Genomic DNA, 16,869 nt, shown 5'->3' on the forward strand with positions numbered 1-16,869 from the left:
GCCTCCGCGCGGCGGCGCGATTGGGCGGGGGCGGGCCTCTCGCCAACCGGCCGCCAGGATTGGCGACGGGGACGGCCCGCCTCGGGAGGGGATTGGTCGAGCGGCTGGGAAGGAGCTGTCCGTCGGGGCTCGTCTCCGCCCCGCCTCCGGCGATGGCGGGGGGGCGGGGCGACGTGAAGCCGAGGGGCGGGGCAGCGCCGGGGCGGGGGCCGGGAGCGGGTCCGTGCTGGGACCGGGCTGAGCCGCACCAGCACGGCACTGGGACCGCACTGGGATGGCACTGGGACTCCAGGGGGGACTGGATACGTGCATACCGGGACTGCGGGAGGGCCGTGCGGGGTCAGCACTGGGCACGGACTGGGACAGGGCACCGGGAGGACCCGTTTCCCCCGAGGGATGACCGCGATCCACTCGGGGGATGCTTTGAAGCCAAAGGCACACACCTTACTCGCTTTATAAGCACACCGCATCCCAAACCTGCCCCAGCCCGACCACCGCTGCTCCACGCCGAGGTTCCCCATCCACCACCGGCCTGGGCACCTGCAGCCCTGATGGGTGAAACCAGCCCGGCTCCCTGAAAAATAAAGCAAAAAAGGATCTATAAAGCAAACCGGGTGACAGCGCAGGGTCTGGGATCTGTTGGGAGCCGCTCCGGGTGAAGCATTCCAGGGAGGGAAGGCAGTGAGGCCCATCCCACCGCCCGAGGCTTCGCACAGCCCTGAGCCCCGCGCTCCATTTTCTCCCTTGAACAGCGAAGAAGCGGGGTCTTAAGAGCCAAGACCCTCTCTCAAAGCGGGTAACGCGACCAAGGGAACGAAGCTCATTAAAGTCAGCAATAACTCAACCTACTTCCAGATTTTTCTGGCAGCCTGAGCCCCGCGGGTCCTCCCCACTGAAGTGGAAGGCTCCGATAACAGTTGCTTTGTACTAGATATACACATGCACAGTCTGTTACAACTTTTATCAGTAATATTTAGATAGAAAGGGGCTGGCAAGGCTCCACGCAAGCTATTTCTAGCGGGAAGTTTTCCTGCCGGAGCGCCGGGCCGGGAGCTCAGCCCTGCCAGGCTGGTAAAAGGAGCTTGGCTGAAAATGTCACCCAAGCACCAGCGCAACGTTCAGCCAGAGACATCGAGGAAACACATGTCGGATCGGGGAGTTCCTGGGGCACCAAGTGTCGTGGCGGTTCACGCCACCAGGCACAGCTGGAGAAGAAAAGCTGGATGACTTTCAGCACAGTCCCATCACGTTTGGGCCCTGTGCCGGATGTAAAAACATGACTTCTCCATTTCAGAGCTTTCTTAGCAGGCTTTTTTTTTTTTTTTTATCAACTCTGAGAAACACCACTTGCTGCCCGGTTTTGTTTTCTCCAAGATTGTACCTATTGCCTAGCTCTTCAAAGCAAAAGGAAAGTCATTAGCGCACCTTCCTGCAGGGTGGGAGCACCCGTCCATCCACCATACATCCAAACACACCTTGCCCACACCCACCAAGCAGCTCCAAATTCGGCGTCCTACAGCAGGGATGGGAGCAGGCTGCCTGTGTGTGTCCGGCAGGCATCTGTCAGAGACGGCAGCTGGCCACTGCAGGCAGGGGACCAGCGGCCACCTGGGCTGGGCCAGCGCCAGGCTCCTTCCCTACAGCAACACGGCTTCCTCCCACCCTCTGAGGGGCACAAGGGAGGCGGGAGGATGCTGGCTCTTCCCTTCTGCTTCATCTCTCTCTCCCCTAAGTGCAGAATAAGGTAAACAGGATGTTCCTGTAATGCCTGAACACCATTAAAAAAAAAAATAAAATCCACGGCTTTGGATTATCCCAAAAGAACAGAGATACCCAAATCACAGACAACCACCTCTTCCTTGGCACCCAATTCTCTGTCGGTTAACTTTGCTCTGTGTTATGTTTCTGTCAAACTGCAACACAGCTCTGACTGAAGGTACAGGAATAATATGTTTTCTGGATCTGTATGCTCTCCAGAACCAAGAGATGCCAGCTGCATGATATAAAGTGTAAAACACGTTTTCCAATGAAATTCTCACCAAGTTCAAAGTAGTCTTTCTGCCCCCATATGCAGACATAAGTATTCATATATACATGCTTCACGTTCAGGAATAACTGTGTAGTGCTAGGGAAATTTTAACAAAACCCTTTTCTTGCAGCCTTTCCTAAAAAATAAAAGCATTTCCTTAGTAAACTGCCTAATTACAAAATCCCGATGCATTTCCCTGCAACCCACCCAAGTGCTCTAAAGCCAGGCATACCTCCAACTGAAAAACCTAAAACCCAAGGAACGAGAGCTGTGACAGACAGAATCTCGCACTGAGATGCGTGTTTATTAAAACAAATCACAGGCTGTACAGAAGCAGCACGAAGCTGTTCAGCATGCACAGACCCAGATCTCCTTTATCGCAGGGAACAGCCACATACACTCATGCTGAGGGAGGATAAATTTCCAAGTCAGGGTCAAGGCAAGAGGCTCTTGCAGATAGATCCGAGACAGAGAAAGAACAAGGGGTTTAGTAAGTATGTTGAGAAGGAAGAAATTTTCAATTAGAAAAAGGTTAAATGAAGCAGCAAGCACTGTAGTCAGACAGATGATATTCTTGGTCAGTGTAAATCCCTCAAAGATGGATCTAGACTATGCTGGGCACGACCTCAATGTTGCTTCACAAGGGAATTCAACGGAGAGACAGCACTCGAGCAAAGGATCGATCACTAACAGACTGCTGCAGTTACATACTAGGTCACTACATTTACACATTTCAGGGCTCTATCAACTTCCCCTCTCTCATCAGCCACCCAAACACAGGGTTCATAGTCTCTCTTTTCAAACTAGAGCTGGCAGGCAGTCGCAGTAGCCCCTAAAAGGCTGGAGGATTCGAAGGGTTGGGGTTACGCTAGTGGCAACGCAGCCATGTTACGTCTCTCGGCTCCTATTTCTTTCTGCCTCCTCTTTCTTTGAGTGCCAGGTGAATCAGAGAGCCACTTGTCATGTTGTAATAAGCCAGGGAGTTCGAATCCTTGATGAAGATGCCCTGAGGAGAAAAGAAAAAAAAACAAAAAGCAGTCACACCAGAAATCTTAATGTTCCCTTCCCACAAAACCCCACACAGATTAAGCCCTCCTGGCTGTACTCTCAGAACAGGGTGATGACAGAGTGCTGCAGGCTTTGAAAAACCCTGGAGAGATCCCAGGGTCTCAGAAGATGGGTACCAGAGGAGGTGGGTATGCTGGGAATGATGCAAGAGTACAAACAGACAATATACACCATATACCTTTACAAACATACAGATAAAGACAGTCACCACAACAAGTGAAGTTATTTAGGCTCCACTCCCTGCCCCTCCCCCCTCCTTTAACTTAAACAAAAATCAGTTAAGCTTCCTTCCTCGCTAAGGGTTAACACAGTATCTGCCCATAGATGAACTCCCGAGGAGGTAAGTGCACAAAGTTCACTGCTTAGGCAGCAGGTTGTGCCTGAGCACATGCATGACTGGAAACAAATTATTAAAAAGGAAGGGTGCCCTTCTAACAGCTCCAGTCTTGAGAGGAAGAGAGAGAGATCTCTTCTCTTCCGTGTTTTGGAGAAAGTCTTTGCAGAGCTCTCAGGGTTTCAAGGTGCTCTCGCCCACCTTCCACAGCACACTCGACAGATCAGTGGGAGCAGCCTGCTGCATTTAAATGTCAAAAACCCCCAATAAAACAATCGGCTGATTTCAGAGAAAGCCATCAAGCTTAGAGGACTCATCTGCAGCAGTGACAATGCAAAGATCCACTGATGCCACCTATTAAAGGCCTGTCCTGCTGCAATAGTGTGCAGTTCTGTAACCAAGTGTGCCGTACGGGCAGGAAAACCATTCCCTCTGCTCCTCCCAGCATCTCAGTAGGTACATTACAAGTTCTTCTCATAAAAAGTCAGTCTGTGTGTGAGAAAACACTGAAGTAACAAACAGGATTTGAAGGGCTTTTACCCACCTCATACTGCAGCTTCTGTTTCCCAGCTGGCATCCCTGTGGCCTCGTGGATCTTAACCTTTATAACAGACACCTAGGAAGAATCAAAGACCTTGCTCAGGCTTTTTTCCCCCACTGTACCGATGGGCAGCACTGCTCCCCCAGCCACGCAATCCCGCTGGGCAAGAGGCTGCAGCGTGGGGAACATCCCGAGTTTTATAGCTCCTGCCATGCAGGTCAATTGCTATTCTCAAAGCAAAGAAACTTGGTAGCAAAACAAGAAGGGGTAGAGGCCAAGTTAATAAGCTACATGCCTGGTCTGAGAGCGGCAGGGTAAACACCAACACTTGGCCGTTCAGTTTCCATTCCGTCTTATCCTGCATGTTGGGAACCTGGACTTTGACCGTGACCGGACCCTAGAGGAAACAAAGATAACGTCTCTTACAGGACTATGATAAAAGAGTGGGCAGACAAATTATTTATAGACACAGAGCGGCAGACAAATTATTTATTTCCAAAACCAGCCACATATCTCAACTTCTCAGTAAACACACAGAAATGTATTTGCCTCAACACTGAGAAAGTTACTTCACTGCTACCAAAATAAAACATTTAGTTGGATTTCTCTCATTAGTCCCTCCTGTTGCAGGCCATCCACCAAGCATCACACACATTCAAGGTATTACAGAGTGAACGTATTAAGCATTAAACAGGAGACAGCTTCTCTGTGCAGATGTCCAGGAAAACCATACAGCCTTCTTAAAGACTTAAAATTCAACCCACAATGATGGCACTCTTCAGGAAGGAATTCAGTCTAACATTTAGTTCATGTTGTTATGGAATATACCACATTACCATACTATCATGCTGACATTGATATATTAAATCTCCTTGCATCTCCAGCTTAGCAGTCCTCTGCTTAAAAGGTTATTAGCAGCTTTAGTTCCTCTTTACATTCCTATAAACCTACCTCTCACTGCCCTTAATTACAGAAGAGCACTATCTTACTGAACTTCCGTGTGTAGTGCTGCATTGCTCTCTCCAGTAAAACACAAAGCAGTTCAGTTTGCTCAGGAATTGACAGTAGGAAGGAGCCATCTCAGAAAGTCACTCCCTTGCAAAGTACTTTTGCACATCAGCTCCCCTCTGTGTAGTGAGCTGGCTTTACATCCTCTTTGGGCAGAGGAGGCTGACCAGCCCAGAGGGGTCAGGACTCCAGTGCTTCTCAGCAAACAGCCAGCCCACACACGTACCTTGTTCCTGCGCAGAAACTCCTCCTCTGGAATCAGGCTATCTTCGCTCTTCAGTTTCTTTGAGACTGGCTCATCCTCCATCGGTGGTGGTGGGTGAACAGGAGGCATTGGTGCTGGGGAAGGAACAGGAGCCACAGGAGGCGCAGGAACAAATGCTGAAATGGGATGGGGGGACACAACATGACCTGCAGTCATCCATTGAGTATCCCTTATGTAAAAACTTTTAGCAGACCAGTAAGGACTGAAAATAAATGCCACAATACATGGAGGAAGTTAACACAACCAACAGTAACATGCAAACTTCAAACGTTAGATCTTTTATATTGGGAAACAGTCCAGGAAAAGGCAACAAGCCATAAGAGCTTCCTGCAGATCTTGCAAAAAAGAAAATACTCTCGGTTTGGCATGCAGAGCAGTGCCAGCACCCCGATTTTAAAAAAAAAAAAAAAAAAAAAAAAAGGAAGACTTGTTTTTTACATTGTGCTTTTCAACTTAAAAGCACCCAATGCTATGAAGCTGCTGTGAGGAAAGGGGCCAGACAACAGCTTTTCCTCCTGCAGCAGCAACTCTGTAACAAAATGTAACACCCAGTGAGGTGCTAGCAGTTCCTCATTACCCTGGTTCCTTTTGGAAAGCAGCATGGATTCTTAATCTTCACCTGGGCAGGCTCGCGAGGACAGAGACATAAAACGGGCGAGACAATTCTCTGTATTTCATGCTGCAGGAGGAGTCTGAGCCCAAAACCAGTACTGCTAGGTAAGTCATATCAAAGACCCCAAAATTCTTAATGATGGGACTTAGGGTCTGCAATCCCAATTACACACCATTATCAGAGGCACAAAAGGAAAAAAGAATCAAAGCTCAAGTCCACATTATACAGGAATTAGCTGACAATTAACCAGAAAAAGCTGAAATTACTGACCTGTTGGTACTATCATCGGAGGCGGGCGGGGGCTCATGATGGGAGGAGCAGAGGGCGGCATGGGGACAACGTTTATGCGTGGGGTATGGATTATCGGTGGCATGGGGGTGGCTATGACGGATCCTGGAGGCAGACGGACAACGGAAGTCATCGGGGGACGAGGCATGACTGGAACTGCAGAAACAACAGCAGCACGAACGGGAGGGGGCATCTGGAGAGAGAGGGTAATTTTTCTTAGCAGATGCATGCAGGAAAACTCAATGCACAGTCCTGATAAAAATAACTGGGGCAACACACAGAGGACTTCTGCTGGCCAAAGGCTTGCTGGGAGCCTCAGCAAGCCCACTGTATGGCCAGCCCAAGCTGCCTGTAAACAGGCACAGAAGCCTCATTAACAGATTAACCGGTTCTTCCTTCCCTCACCACTCAGCTATCAGACCATGAGCCATGCAGCAATCTTAAAGAAGGAGCTATTTCAGAGTCATGTAGCGGAACCCTTGGGGCAGGAACACTGGGCAAGTGAGTCACCTGTCAACGTTTCTCACCTGCGGCTGCTTTTGTTCTGCACCACACCTTTTACACCTAAGAAAAGGCCCCCACCTATTCCTTTGTTAGCCATACTCCCTTCCTCCAAGATCTCACTGCCCATCTGACCAAGTCCCTTTGGTACCTCTAAGGATGAAAAGCTCCACCTAAGCCTTATTTTCCATTTTTAACAGCAAGTTCAACAGAGTTCCTCTGACGGTTTAAGAGTCATTCAGAAACTGCTTCTAAGCCAGCACTCTGCTGTTATAACCCTTGACCAGGACTCCATTCTAATTAACCACGGCCACAGCCGTTTGCATTTGGAAGCCCAAACACTTACTGTGGGTGGACGAGGCACAGATGTGATAGGCTGAGCGCTAGCTGGTGGATTTGATGCCGAGGAAGGAGGGGGTGGCTGGGGCATTTCATTGGGTTTGCTGGGACCAATCTTCTCCTTGCTGTCATCTTCTGGCACCAGTCCCTTGGCCTTATGGATAGCTTCAATTTGCTCTTGGAGAGTAATATTGGCCTGAGCAGCCTGTTGTGTGCGGGCCATGCTGCCTGAGTGGCCATCCCAGGTCACCTGAGAGGATACAATAAATCAGAATAACTCCAGTCTGTCCAGACTGCAACATGAGCTGCAAATAAATCAAGAGAGCAGCTTTACAGCAAGAACAAAGTTCAAACGACTCCTGCCTCTCTAAGCATTCATAATACTACAGAAATCTGTTAAAAAACCCCACAGTTTCCACTGTACCTTTTCCTCTGGTTTCTGGATTTCTTCTTCACCAATCTTTTTACCAATGGCAGTCTCTTCTACACCGAAGATATCAGTACGGCGCTCTGCCAGCTGCTTCAAGCTACTTTCAATATCCAAACCTGCAGGCAAAAAGAGAAATTCTTATCTCAAGTGATATAATCAAAGTCAAACATGATTAAGCCTCTGTTAATGATCTTTAAATTATTTGGTACCTAATAGCCGAGTGTTGCTCTTTCTAAAAAGAGACTGCAGCTGATGGCTGGTCAGCAGCAGCTAAGGAATGCTCTTTGCCTTGAAGTTTATAGAAAGGCTTCAATGTACTAATGACAAATGTATCCACATCATCAGCACACTGAGGACATCACACAGAAAGCTACATTTAAGATGGTCCTTATTGGTAGGACCTGGGGGCAATGAGGGGGTGCGCTAAGAGTTCACAGAACTCATCTAGGAACTCGGTTTTGCAAGCTGTGTCAGATGCTCAAGCTGACCTGGGGCATAGACCTCATCATCACTCTGCTTTTCACGGATGGATCGATCACGCTGCTCCAACCATCGAGGATCCAGGAGACCAATTCGCATGTGTTCTTGCATTTTACTGGCAGGAATTTTCTCACCAGTGATGGGGGAAACAAGATACTCATCTGGAGCTGGGGCGGGTGGTAATGGTTTTGAGGCTAGAAAAACAAAACCACACTGTTAAAAACACATCAGAGGATGCAGCCTAGAAACAAATGCTTTTGTGATTATTCAGGAAAAAATAATGTTTTTCTTCACCAGCCTGATTTACCTTTGGGATCATAATCTTTCCGCACAATGACCTGATCTGGCGTGGGAGGAAGAGGCGGTGGCATTGGGGTTTCTGGAGGAGGAGGAACCTTCTGACCTTCATCTTCATCATCTGAGCCCTTATTTGGGGAGAGGAGAAAAAATCATAACCAAGTTCCTGTAGTCAAATACTCCCCCACAAGATTTGAGAAAGGCATAGAAATCCTGTGCAGCGCTGGACAAACTGATTATGCAGCTTCAAAGCAACAGAGCTATTTTGCCTCTAGACACCTATGCTATAGTGGTTCCTCTGGATAATCATGATTCAGATATTCAGTGGACCCAGAAGAGGAAGCAAGTACTCCTCAGCTTCCACATTACCACAGCACACAGCAAGCAGGGGCTTACAGTTAACCATGCTGTTGTTCCTTGTTACCAGAAAAAGAGCTTACATATAGTGGGTAGAGGAAGAGTCTAATATGAGTCATCTCTCAGTGTTCCAGACTCTGTGCAGAAGAAAGCCCAAAAGGCTTGATCACAGAAACATAAAATCCACACCATTAGGTGACAAAATTACTGGATTTCTCTCTTGGAAATTGTATTATCATGGAAAACATTAAAAAACCCTATATTCCAGCAAAACCAGGTTGTTTTGAAATTCCATCAGAAGGAAATCTCATTTCCTCATGAAACTGAGGAACTTCTTACAGTGAAAATGAAGGGCATCATAAAGAACACAAACCTTACAGGACAAAAGTAATGCTGATTCTGTTGGCTAGTTACCTCATCCATATCCTGCACTTGTGTGTCTTGATCCAGCTGGGTTGGGGGCTCATCTGTTTTCTCTTGCTTTTCATCTTCCTCATCTGACTCCACCTCCATCTCTACCTCCTCACTTTCCCCAAACTTCTCATAACGCTCCTGGATCAGGATTCGAGCTCCCAACTCTTCTGGAGTGGTGGGAGGAGGGAAATTCCCTACAACACAGAAAACAAGAGCTTCTGTTTCTCTATCCCATTTCGTTGCTCAATGCACAAACAGAAATGTCAGTTTCTTGAACGAAAAGCAGTTTCTTTACACAGCAGTGGCATCAGAATCTCCTGGGAGCCTAGGTATATAGAAGGGAATAGATGGAGTCTATACAGACCAACATCAGCTTGACACATGAACATGAAGGTACTTATAGGTGAAAGCACTACTAGAAAGTGGGACAAGTTCCGCTGTCCTGGTGGAAGAGGAAAAGTGGACACTGATGCAGTCCTGGACTTCGTTCAACGAGAACATTACTGACTCCAGAAAAAAAAACCAGCCCTGCACAGTTACTAGAAGGCTTTCTCCTTCATCTTTGAAGGATATGCAGCTGTAAAACCCAATGACTGTCTAAAAATAGCATTTCAGGACATAGTCCCTACTCAAAGGGAGCAGAGTTTCATAGAGGTTACAACGCTTGACTTCAGTACCTTGCTCATTGGGCTGAAAGTCAACTGTTTCCACAACCACAAAGTCATGCCAATCAATCTGGGCATAAGCAACACGCTCCTTTTCCTTCTCCTCCTCTTCCTTCTTTCTCTCTCGCTCCTGGAACTTTGCCCACTCCACTCTGTAATACACCTGCACAAGCAGACATAAAGCACACACCAAATGTCAGACAAGAAACACACCACAGTCATCTCTACAGCATCTAAAAGTTTACACTACCAACCCTTTCAGGGCAGTTACACAAGCGCTATTTCAGAGGCCTGGCACAACAAAGAAATATTTGTATTTCATTTAGAAACCATAGGTTTGCCTATTGAGTAATGCACTGCACCAGCTTTGCAGACTAGTTTTCTAAAGCTGAAACTGCAGACTTCTTGAGCCAAGACCAGGCCATCCATGTATGACATGACTCTGCTATCACTGAAGATTCACAGCCAGCAAACAATTCACAGACACTTTATTACAATCCTGTAATGCCACCTTTCCAAAGGAAAAGCAGTCTTTGTGATGAAGACAGAAGTCTAAGTAATAAAGAACAGCTTGGAAGGACTGTAAGTGACCGAGGTGTCACACTGAAGTCATCTGAGAGGCAAACATTCTTTGTAAAGCGCTTGGAAAAGGGTTGTGCACTATCTATGCCTCTATGCTGCCACAAGTAAACTTCCCCCAATACGAACACTAGCTAGTGGTTGAAAGGCAAGCTTGAGTACCCTGTATTCAAGTGACTACAGGGGCCACATCCTATCCTCTGTATGTTTATATTTGCTGCCAATAAGTCAGAAACATGCAAAGAGAAAAAATTCAAAACATAACTGAAACGCTCAGCAATTTTGCAAATTTTTCGTGCAATACCTGATCTAGGACTTCCTTGGGATTTTCAGCCTCTTTCTTGAGTTTGAGGAGTAAGCCTTTCGGTGGGATCAAGATCTGAAACATATTTTGCGTGACAGTTGGTGACAATTCTTTTTGCCAAAGCCTCCATGAAAGCAATTATTCTCTTTCCACACCGATAAAAAAATCAGCACACCCCTGGGACTACGTTCCATTCAGTCTATTGCAACCCTCCTACTGCTTACACTTGCACTTAAAAATATTCACTCTTGGCCTTCCAACTACCCTCCATATTTAAAAAACCACAACTTTTACTTATATTACAATAATGTCTGGTACATTTAAATAACAGCCCCCTGTGTTCAGCGCTGCACGCTGCCAACAATGTATGAGATACCCACTCTACTTAAAGAGTGAGATTTAAAGGATGGACTCCTGGACCTGCACATATTTCTAGTCTGGCTGTTTTGTAGGGCTTTGGTAGTCTTCAAAAGTCAGTACTGCTGCTGAAGGAATCAAATTGACAGATAAAATGCCAAGAGTACCTTTGTGTACTGTTCAACCAGCTTAGTGAAGTAGTTGAAGAGACTGTGCTGGGGGCGAAGGAAATCAAACTGGTAGTTCCTCTGCTCTTTCTGCATCAGCTGAGTCAAGAACTGCCGCCCGTTCCGAGCCACGAACTGTGCCGTTAGCTTCACCACATCCAAGTCAAAGGCCGAGATTGAAGGAGGATCTGCAATGAACTCGAACTCCGGAGGTGGCTCTTTCGGAACGACTGTCTCCTGGATCACCTGGGCCTGCACCTGCAGAGCAGAACAGAGATGGCTCAGTGACTGCCCTCAACAAACCGTTATCAAACACTTGGGAGAACTCATTTTTCCCTTAGCTGCTACAGGAAAACAACATCAGTCTAGACATCCTGGCAGCTGCAAGGATGAGAACAATTAGTACCACAGGGTATATCTGGACATCTGTATTTAAGTGTACTATAAAAAAAATGTTGCTCTAACAGCTAACAAAACTGGAAATTATCAGGACTTCGCTATAATCCTCCAGGACGGTCAATACCACACAGTGTGACTGTTGGCCATGCAAAGCATGTAAAAGACTCGGATTCAGTCAGTGCCCTTTTTCCATCCAGTAGATATAAAGGCACAACTAAACAAGATTAGCAACATTTTGTACTCCACGTTTTAAGGGGAAGTTGATCCTGCCAGCAATAAAAAAAGGAAATGTTTCTACAAAACAGCACATGCAACAAACCCAAATTGAACTCCAAGGGATTCTAAAGACTTGCTGATGGCAGGAGTCCTAAACTCATACAGTCTGAGCGACCACTAGGGTAAGTAGAGTATCAGTCAACACAGAACTAAAAGTAATTAAAACAGACGAAGTAGAACAATATATCAGCTCTTTCACAAACAACTTTGAGTTACCAGCAACTAGAGGATGCACATCTACATCAAAACCAAGTCCCAGACACTAAACTCCAAGCCTCTCAGTGTTGTCTTTTTTGCAAATGGGTAACCAACTCCATCATTTGCCTTGTCTTTCAGACCTCCTGCTTAACATTAGGATATGACACAGCCAGTCGGAAGCCAACTTCTTGACCAAAGCAAAAAGGAATACTTGCCTTCTGTGGAAGCTGCTGCTGAGCACTCTGCTGCTGTTGCATGACCTTGGGAATAGCAGCCGAGGGCTCCTGTGCTTTACCCTCTTTGAACTCGCTGACTTTGTGCCGGTAGTATGCATGGTAAGGATCGTTGGGATTCAAGAAATTGAACTTAGGGTTATTTATTTCATTCTGACGAATTCGAGCTTCAAATTCTGGACCGTTTCTGGGGAGGAAAAAGATAAACTGTTTAGATGAATGGGCACCAATTCAAGTGTAAATGTCTGTTTCTTTCATAGTAAGATGTGTTGATGCATCAGCCGCTCAGAAGACAATTTTCTCTCCTACATGGAAGGAGTTTACCTCTAAGTAACTCATACCCAATGTAGCAGCCATCTGTACACACACAAGTTAAAGGCATTTGTCCTAATTTAGTCTATAACACTTCACAGCGAATATTTCTTAAGACAGTTAAAAACTCACGCTCACAAGTGTTATACAATCTCATTTGGCTACACACAAACAAAAGGTCATTTACTGGATTGACAGTTTATTGGATGAAGTTTACAAGTTACTTACTAGACCAATTTTATTTGCTCTATTAACAAGCTTTTAAGACTAGTTTAATTTCCAGAAAGTTCATATAAGGAAAAAAGTAGGTAACCATCAACCTGTGCAGAGATTGACCATGCTGGAGAGTTGCATTTAGGAGAGCCATAAGTTTTAGTTCAGGTAACATCCATTCCTCCCATCCAAAGTGCAAGCCATTTATTTCAGGGTAGTTTGAGAAAGTTAACAGCTGCTATAGCATGTTTCTCGCCATATTCTCTGGATACCTCTGCCTCTTCCAAAAGAGGAGGTCTCTATAATACCAAAGCATAAACACAGCCCCTTCCTTATCCTCAAAGGAAGCCAACGCTCCTTGGCAGCATTTTACAGATCAGTTACACAGTAGATGTCTTTGACTAGACCAGCATTTAGTAATTGTCTTAAATCCACAGCAGCAACAACCACTCCTTTTTCATGAAGTGAAGGCATGCAGCATTCAGTCTGTCTGGATGCCATGAAGATTAAGAATTTGCACAGCCAGCTGAGGGGTATTTACCTCATGTGCTACTCATACACTCACAGGAAGAGCAAGATCCGGTCCCCTAAGACATCACATTGTGTTAAGACAGCTAGAAATACTTAAGCATCAAAAAACAGCAGAGGAAGATGGCTTATGTAGCACTAACAACTTGCACTTGCAAAATGATGACATTAGGCAAATGGAAGAAGCCCAAATGAGTAAAATTTATTCAACTTTTAGACTCCTCCCCTAAATTTGACGTCTATATTCACGCTAATCAATCTGCTACAGTCAACAAGGGAAAAAATCCCATACACATCACGGGCAGCTCATCTATCCTAAGAGAGGACCAGAGTACTCTCTGGAGGTATGCACTTCTCTCCCTCTGTCAAGGGAGAGAGAGATGACTGAGGCTTGGATGAGCACACATCGCAGCTGCTGACACAGCTCACCAAGCTGTACACAAACAGGGATGGGACTTAACCTCAGGGCTCAACAAACAAGCGAGCACCCTTGTACTGGAAAAATCATTGCCTACACACTGTAAAACACAGTCATGACTCTTCCTGGGTTCATCACTCAATGGAGCACCTGTATTGAGGCTTCCCTTCTACCTGGAATTTTGTTTCCCCTTCAGATCATTTGGAACAGGAACTGTTACCTGGTTATTGCAGCTCATGCTATAGATTTTGCCAAGAACTTTATTTTATTTACTACCATAGTTTTTCTAGTAAAGCATGTCTTACACCTCTTGAGTAGAATACTGTTGTTTCTTTTCCACTGTCTCACTGGTAGAGACTTAATCCTTAAAAGCCTTCATGTAAAGTCACGGGACTGTGACCTGCTTCTGTTTCTGGAGCTGCACAGACATTAGCACTGAAGAGGAGAAGCATGAAAATCTCAGGAAACACGAGACAACACCGGTGTTGTTTACCTGGCTACGAAGCTGGCAGTCTTGTCCACAATATTCCTGACCTCAGGAGGAGGATAAATAATTCCTACCACAGGCTTTGCTGGTGCTGCTTCCTCTTTTGGCTCCTCTTCTGGCTGTAATAAAAATGTACATATACACATATATACAGTCCCCTGTACTGCTGCCTCACAACTATAGCAACTACTCAAAAGGTGAAGAGGTGGACATCTTTCATTGTGGTGTTTGCAACCAGTCAAGATACTAACTTCAAATAGCCTAAATCAAAGCTGAAAACAAGAAAAGGAACTTCAAATAATATTGAATAACATGCTATATACCAGCATCAGGGGGTGAAAAATAGCCTGGTAGGCTGCAAACCCAGACTAGGTTTATTTTCAGGTGGTTGAATTGGAAAAGTCATCTCTCTCCTCTCAATTTCCTCATCTACATTGGAGTAACAATCCTAACACACCTTAACAAATTGTTCTGCAATCCCGTGCTTAATGAATGTTATGTAAGAACTAAGTATTCCAAACAGCAATCCAAAAGGCACACAGAAGCATCTATTGTCCTCCTCAGCCCCCAAATAATTGAATTTTTCCTGACAAAGATCTGGTTTAACAATCTGAACCACCCATCCCACAAATGAATTCCTCAGCTTCTCAGGGTGGGAGACAATGTTTTCCCGCTTGTCAAGGGCACCCGCTGCTGGGACAGGCACAGCCAGACAACAAGGAAGGCTCCTCCATGGGAACCAAAACAAGGCTTCCCGGCATTTTTACTATCTCAGCCTTCACCCTGAGTACATTTATAAATGCCGAGCCAAGAGGCAGTGTAGGGGAATGCCTACAACACCACATCTAGGAATAACTCAGCATTGCTAAACAGGTTTGGAAGTTATGAACGTTCCTAGAGGTCTGTGAGACTACAAGAAACTAGAATCTGAGTGATTAACTCCACATTAAATAAACCATAGCTTTTTAATCCTATTGTGGTTACATCAAAAGCTGTTTGTAAGGAAAGCTCTGCAGGGCATTTTTCTCACTGACACTATAGGAGGATCCAAAGTAAGATCCCAGAACCCTCCCTGTGTACAGCTTCATCTTCCAGTAAGACAATAGAAGCTGCTCTTTGCAGGATACTAAAGATGTCACTCCTCTTTCCTCATCAAACAACTTTCACAAGAAAAGCTGTTATAAGAGAGAAGAGGTATATGGGAAATGTTTATAATCTTAACAGGGACAGTCAGGGAAATTTTAAAATACCAGTAAAGCTCCTAGCTCTGCAAAATCCATGGGGACTCCAGGGCAGAAAACTCTCTTGAGTCAAATACAACCTTAATAAAGTGCGTTAAGAGAAAGGTACCACAAATATTTTTAGATTTCATTCCCACTCCCTCCAAACATCATCCTGAAGAGCTGAAGCATAAAGCAACACCACACTTGAGAGATGTTTTTATTTAAGCACAATGCTGAGCTGCCTTGCTAACTTATGTCCATGAAAGTCACTGGGGGTTTTCTTGTGGGAACCACAATTTTCCTCCTAATTGTGTTAGCTACACCAAATCACCCCAGATATTCAGTCAGATCAGCTCCCTACACTGGCTTGCTGTACGGCTGCACAAGGGCTCATGCCACTGGGTGAAACTGCTGGAACATGCTGTCAGGACAGCAGCTCCAGCGACGTCAGAGCTGTATTCCCATTTCGGGAAGGCCAGGAAGGGGTTCCTGCGGAGGTGAGACAGAAGAGAACTGTGGAAGGTACTGCGAAACGTGGGACTGCTACGCTCTCTGAAGTGCACTGGGACGTGTTGAATCCTTTCACACGTTCTTCCCGGCAGCAGGGCCGTTCCCATCGCTTACGGCAAACTCTCACGCCCATCACTATTACAACCCTGTGCCGCTTCCAGGGAAGGACTCAGCCTTAAACCGAAGTATAGCACCCCCCAGTCGTCCGTCCGTCCCCCCTCCGCAGGCTGACGGCCGATAACCGGGGACCTACGGGCGATACCGACGGGAATCAGCAGCAAACGGGAGGAGGGAACTGCAGCTCCCCCCAAAAATCCACGACAAGCGGGGCAGTGTGAGAAACCAGAGACCAAAACAACCCCACGCAGCTCAGCGCGGCCTGCCCGCCCCCCGCCCCCCCTCGCCCGCTCGGCCCGCACCGGTTTGCTCTCCGCGGGGGGCGCTGGCTGCGCCGGCGGCATGGCTTGCACCGGTCCGGCCGGCATGGTGCTCCCTCGGGGCGGCGGGGAGAACTTCCCCGCCGGAACCGCTACCCGGGACGAGACGAGAGAGAACCGGAGGAAACCCACACCGCCGCGGACAAAATGGCGGCGGCCGCAGGCGACGCGATGCGCATGCGCGCCGGAAGTGACGGAGCGGCCACGAGCCGGTAGCGGGGAGCGGGCCCGCGGGGGTGCGCACGCGCAGACCGCGGGCTACCGTCCACCGGCGGGCGAAGGGAGCAGAGCGCATGCGCCTTGGGGAGTGCCATTAACACGCCATATGGGGGGGAATCCCTAAAGGCGGAGGAATGAGGAGCGTACCATTGCGGCGCGCGGGGGGCGTGGTCTCCCGGAGGGGCGTGGTTTAGTGTGGGGGCGTGGTCTGTGCCGTTGCCATAGCAGCAGGCGGCGGCGCGGGCAGGCGGGTCCGTGTCGCCGCGTCCCCGCACAGGCCCCGGCCAGGCCCGGCGCCTCCTCGTCCCGGTCCCTCGGTCCCTCCTGGGGTCCCCCGAGCACCCCTGGGTTCCCCAGCCCCGGGGGCCACTGTGCTGGCT

At 47.3% G+C, this 16,869-nt stretch overlaps 1 protein-coding gene across 1 annotated transcript; it reads right to left on the bottom strand.

Moving 5' to 3' along the window:
* Window positions 1-2,369: 2,369 nt before the first annotated feature.
* On the bottom strand, window positions 2,370-16,434 carry SF3A1 (splicing factor 3a, subunit 1, 120kDa). The gene is made up of 16 exons (XM_010563344.1): window positions 16,253-16,434; window positions 14,107-14,219; window positions 12,125-12,329; window positions 11,037-11,294; window positions 10,513-10,587; window positions 9,642-9,792; window positions 8,965-9,158; window positions 8,204-8,321; window positions 7,905-8,090; window positions 7,411-7,532; window positions 6,994-7,236; window positions 6,129-6,339; window positions 5,207-5,361; window positions 4,268-4,369; window positions 3,976-4,047; window positions 2,370-3,035 (listed from the first exon to the last, which is right to left on the bottom strand). The coding sequence occupies exons 1-16, from the start codon at window positions 16,316-16,318 to the stop codon at window positions 2,934-2,936; spliced, it is 2,373 nt and encodes a 790-aa protein (XP_010561646.1). The 5' UTR covers window positions 16,319-16,434; the 3' UTR covers window positions 2,370-2,933.
* Between the last annotated feature and the right edge of the window lie 435 nt (window positions 16,435-16,869).

Source organism: Haliaeetus leucocephalus, unplaced genomic scaffold, assembly GCF_000737465.1.
Source record: "Haliaeetus leucocephalus isolate CR32 unplaced genomic scaffold, Haliaeetus_leucocephalus-4.0 Scaffold165, whole genome shotgun sequence".
Classification (NCBI taxonomy): domain Eukaryota; kingdom Metazoa; phylum Chordata; class Aves; order Accipitriformes; family Accipitridae; genus Haliaeetus; species Haliaeetus leucocephalus.

Bases quoted from the DNA above. Each gene is read 5' to 3' on its own strand.
- SF3A1 (XM_010563344.1), bottom strand. From the start codon at position 16,318: ATGCCGGCCGGACCGGTGCAAGCCATGCCGCCGGCGCAGCCAGCGCCC. The intron at 11,295-12,124 runs GCAAGTATTCCT...TCTGCTCTGCAG, and splicing joins AGCAGCAGCTTCCACAGAAG to GTGCAGGCCCAGGTGATCCA. The intron at 7,533-7,904 runs GTCAGCTTGAGC...TTTTGCCTGCAG, and splicing joins TGATGAGGTCTATGCCCCAG to GTTTGGATATTGAAAGTAGC.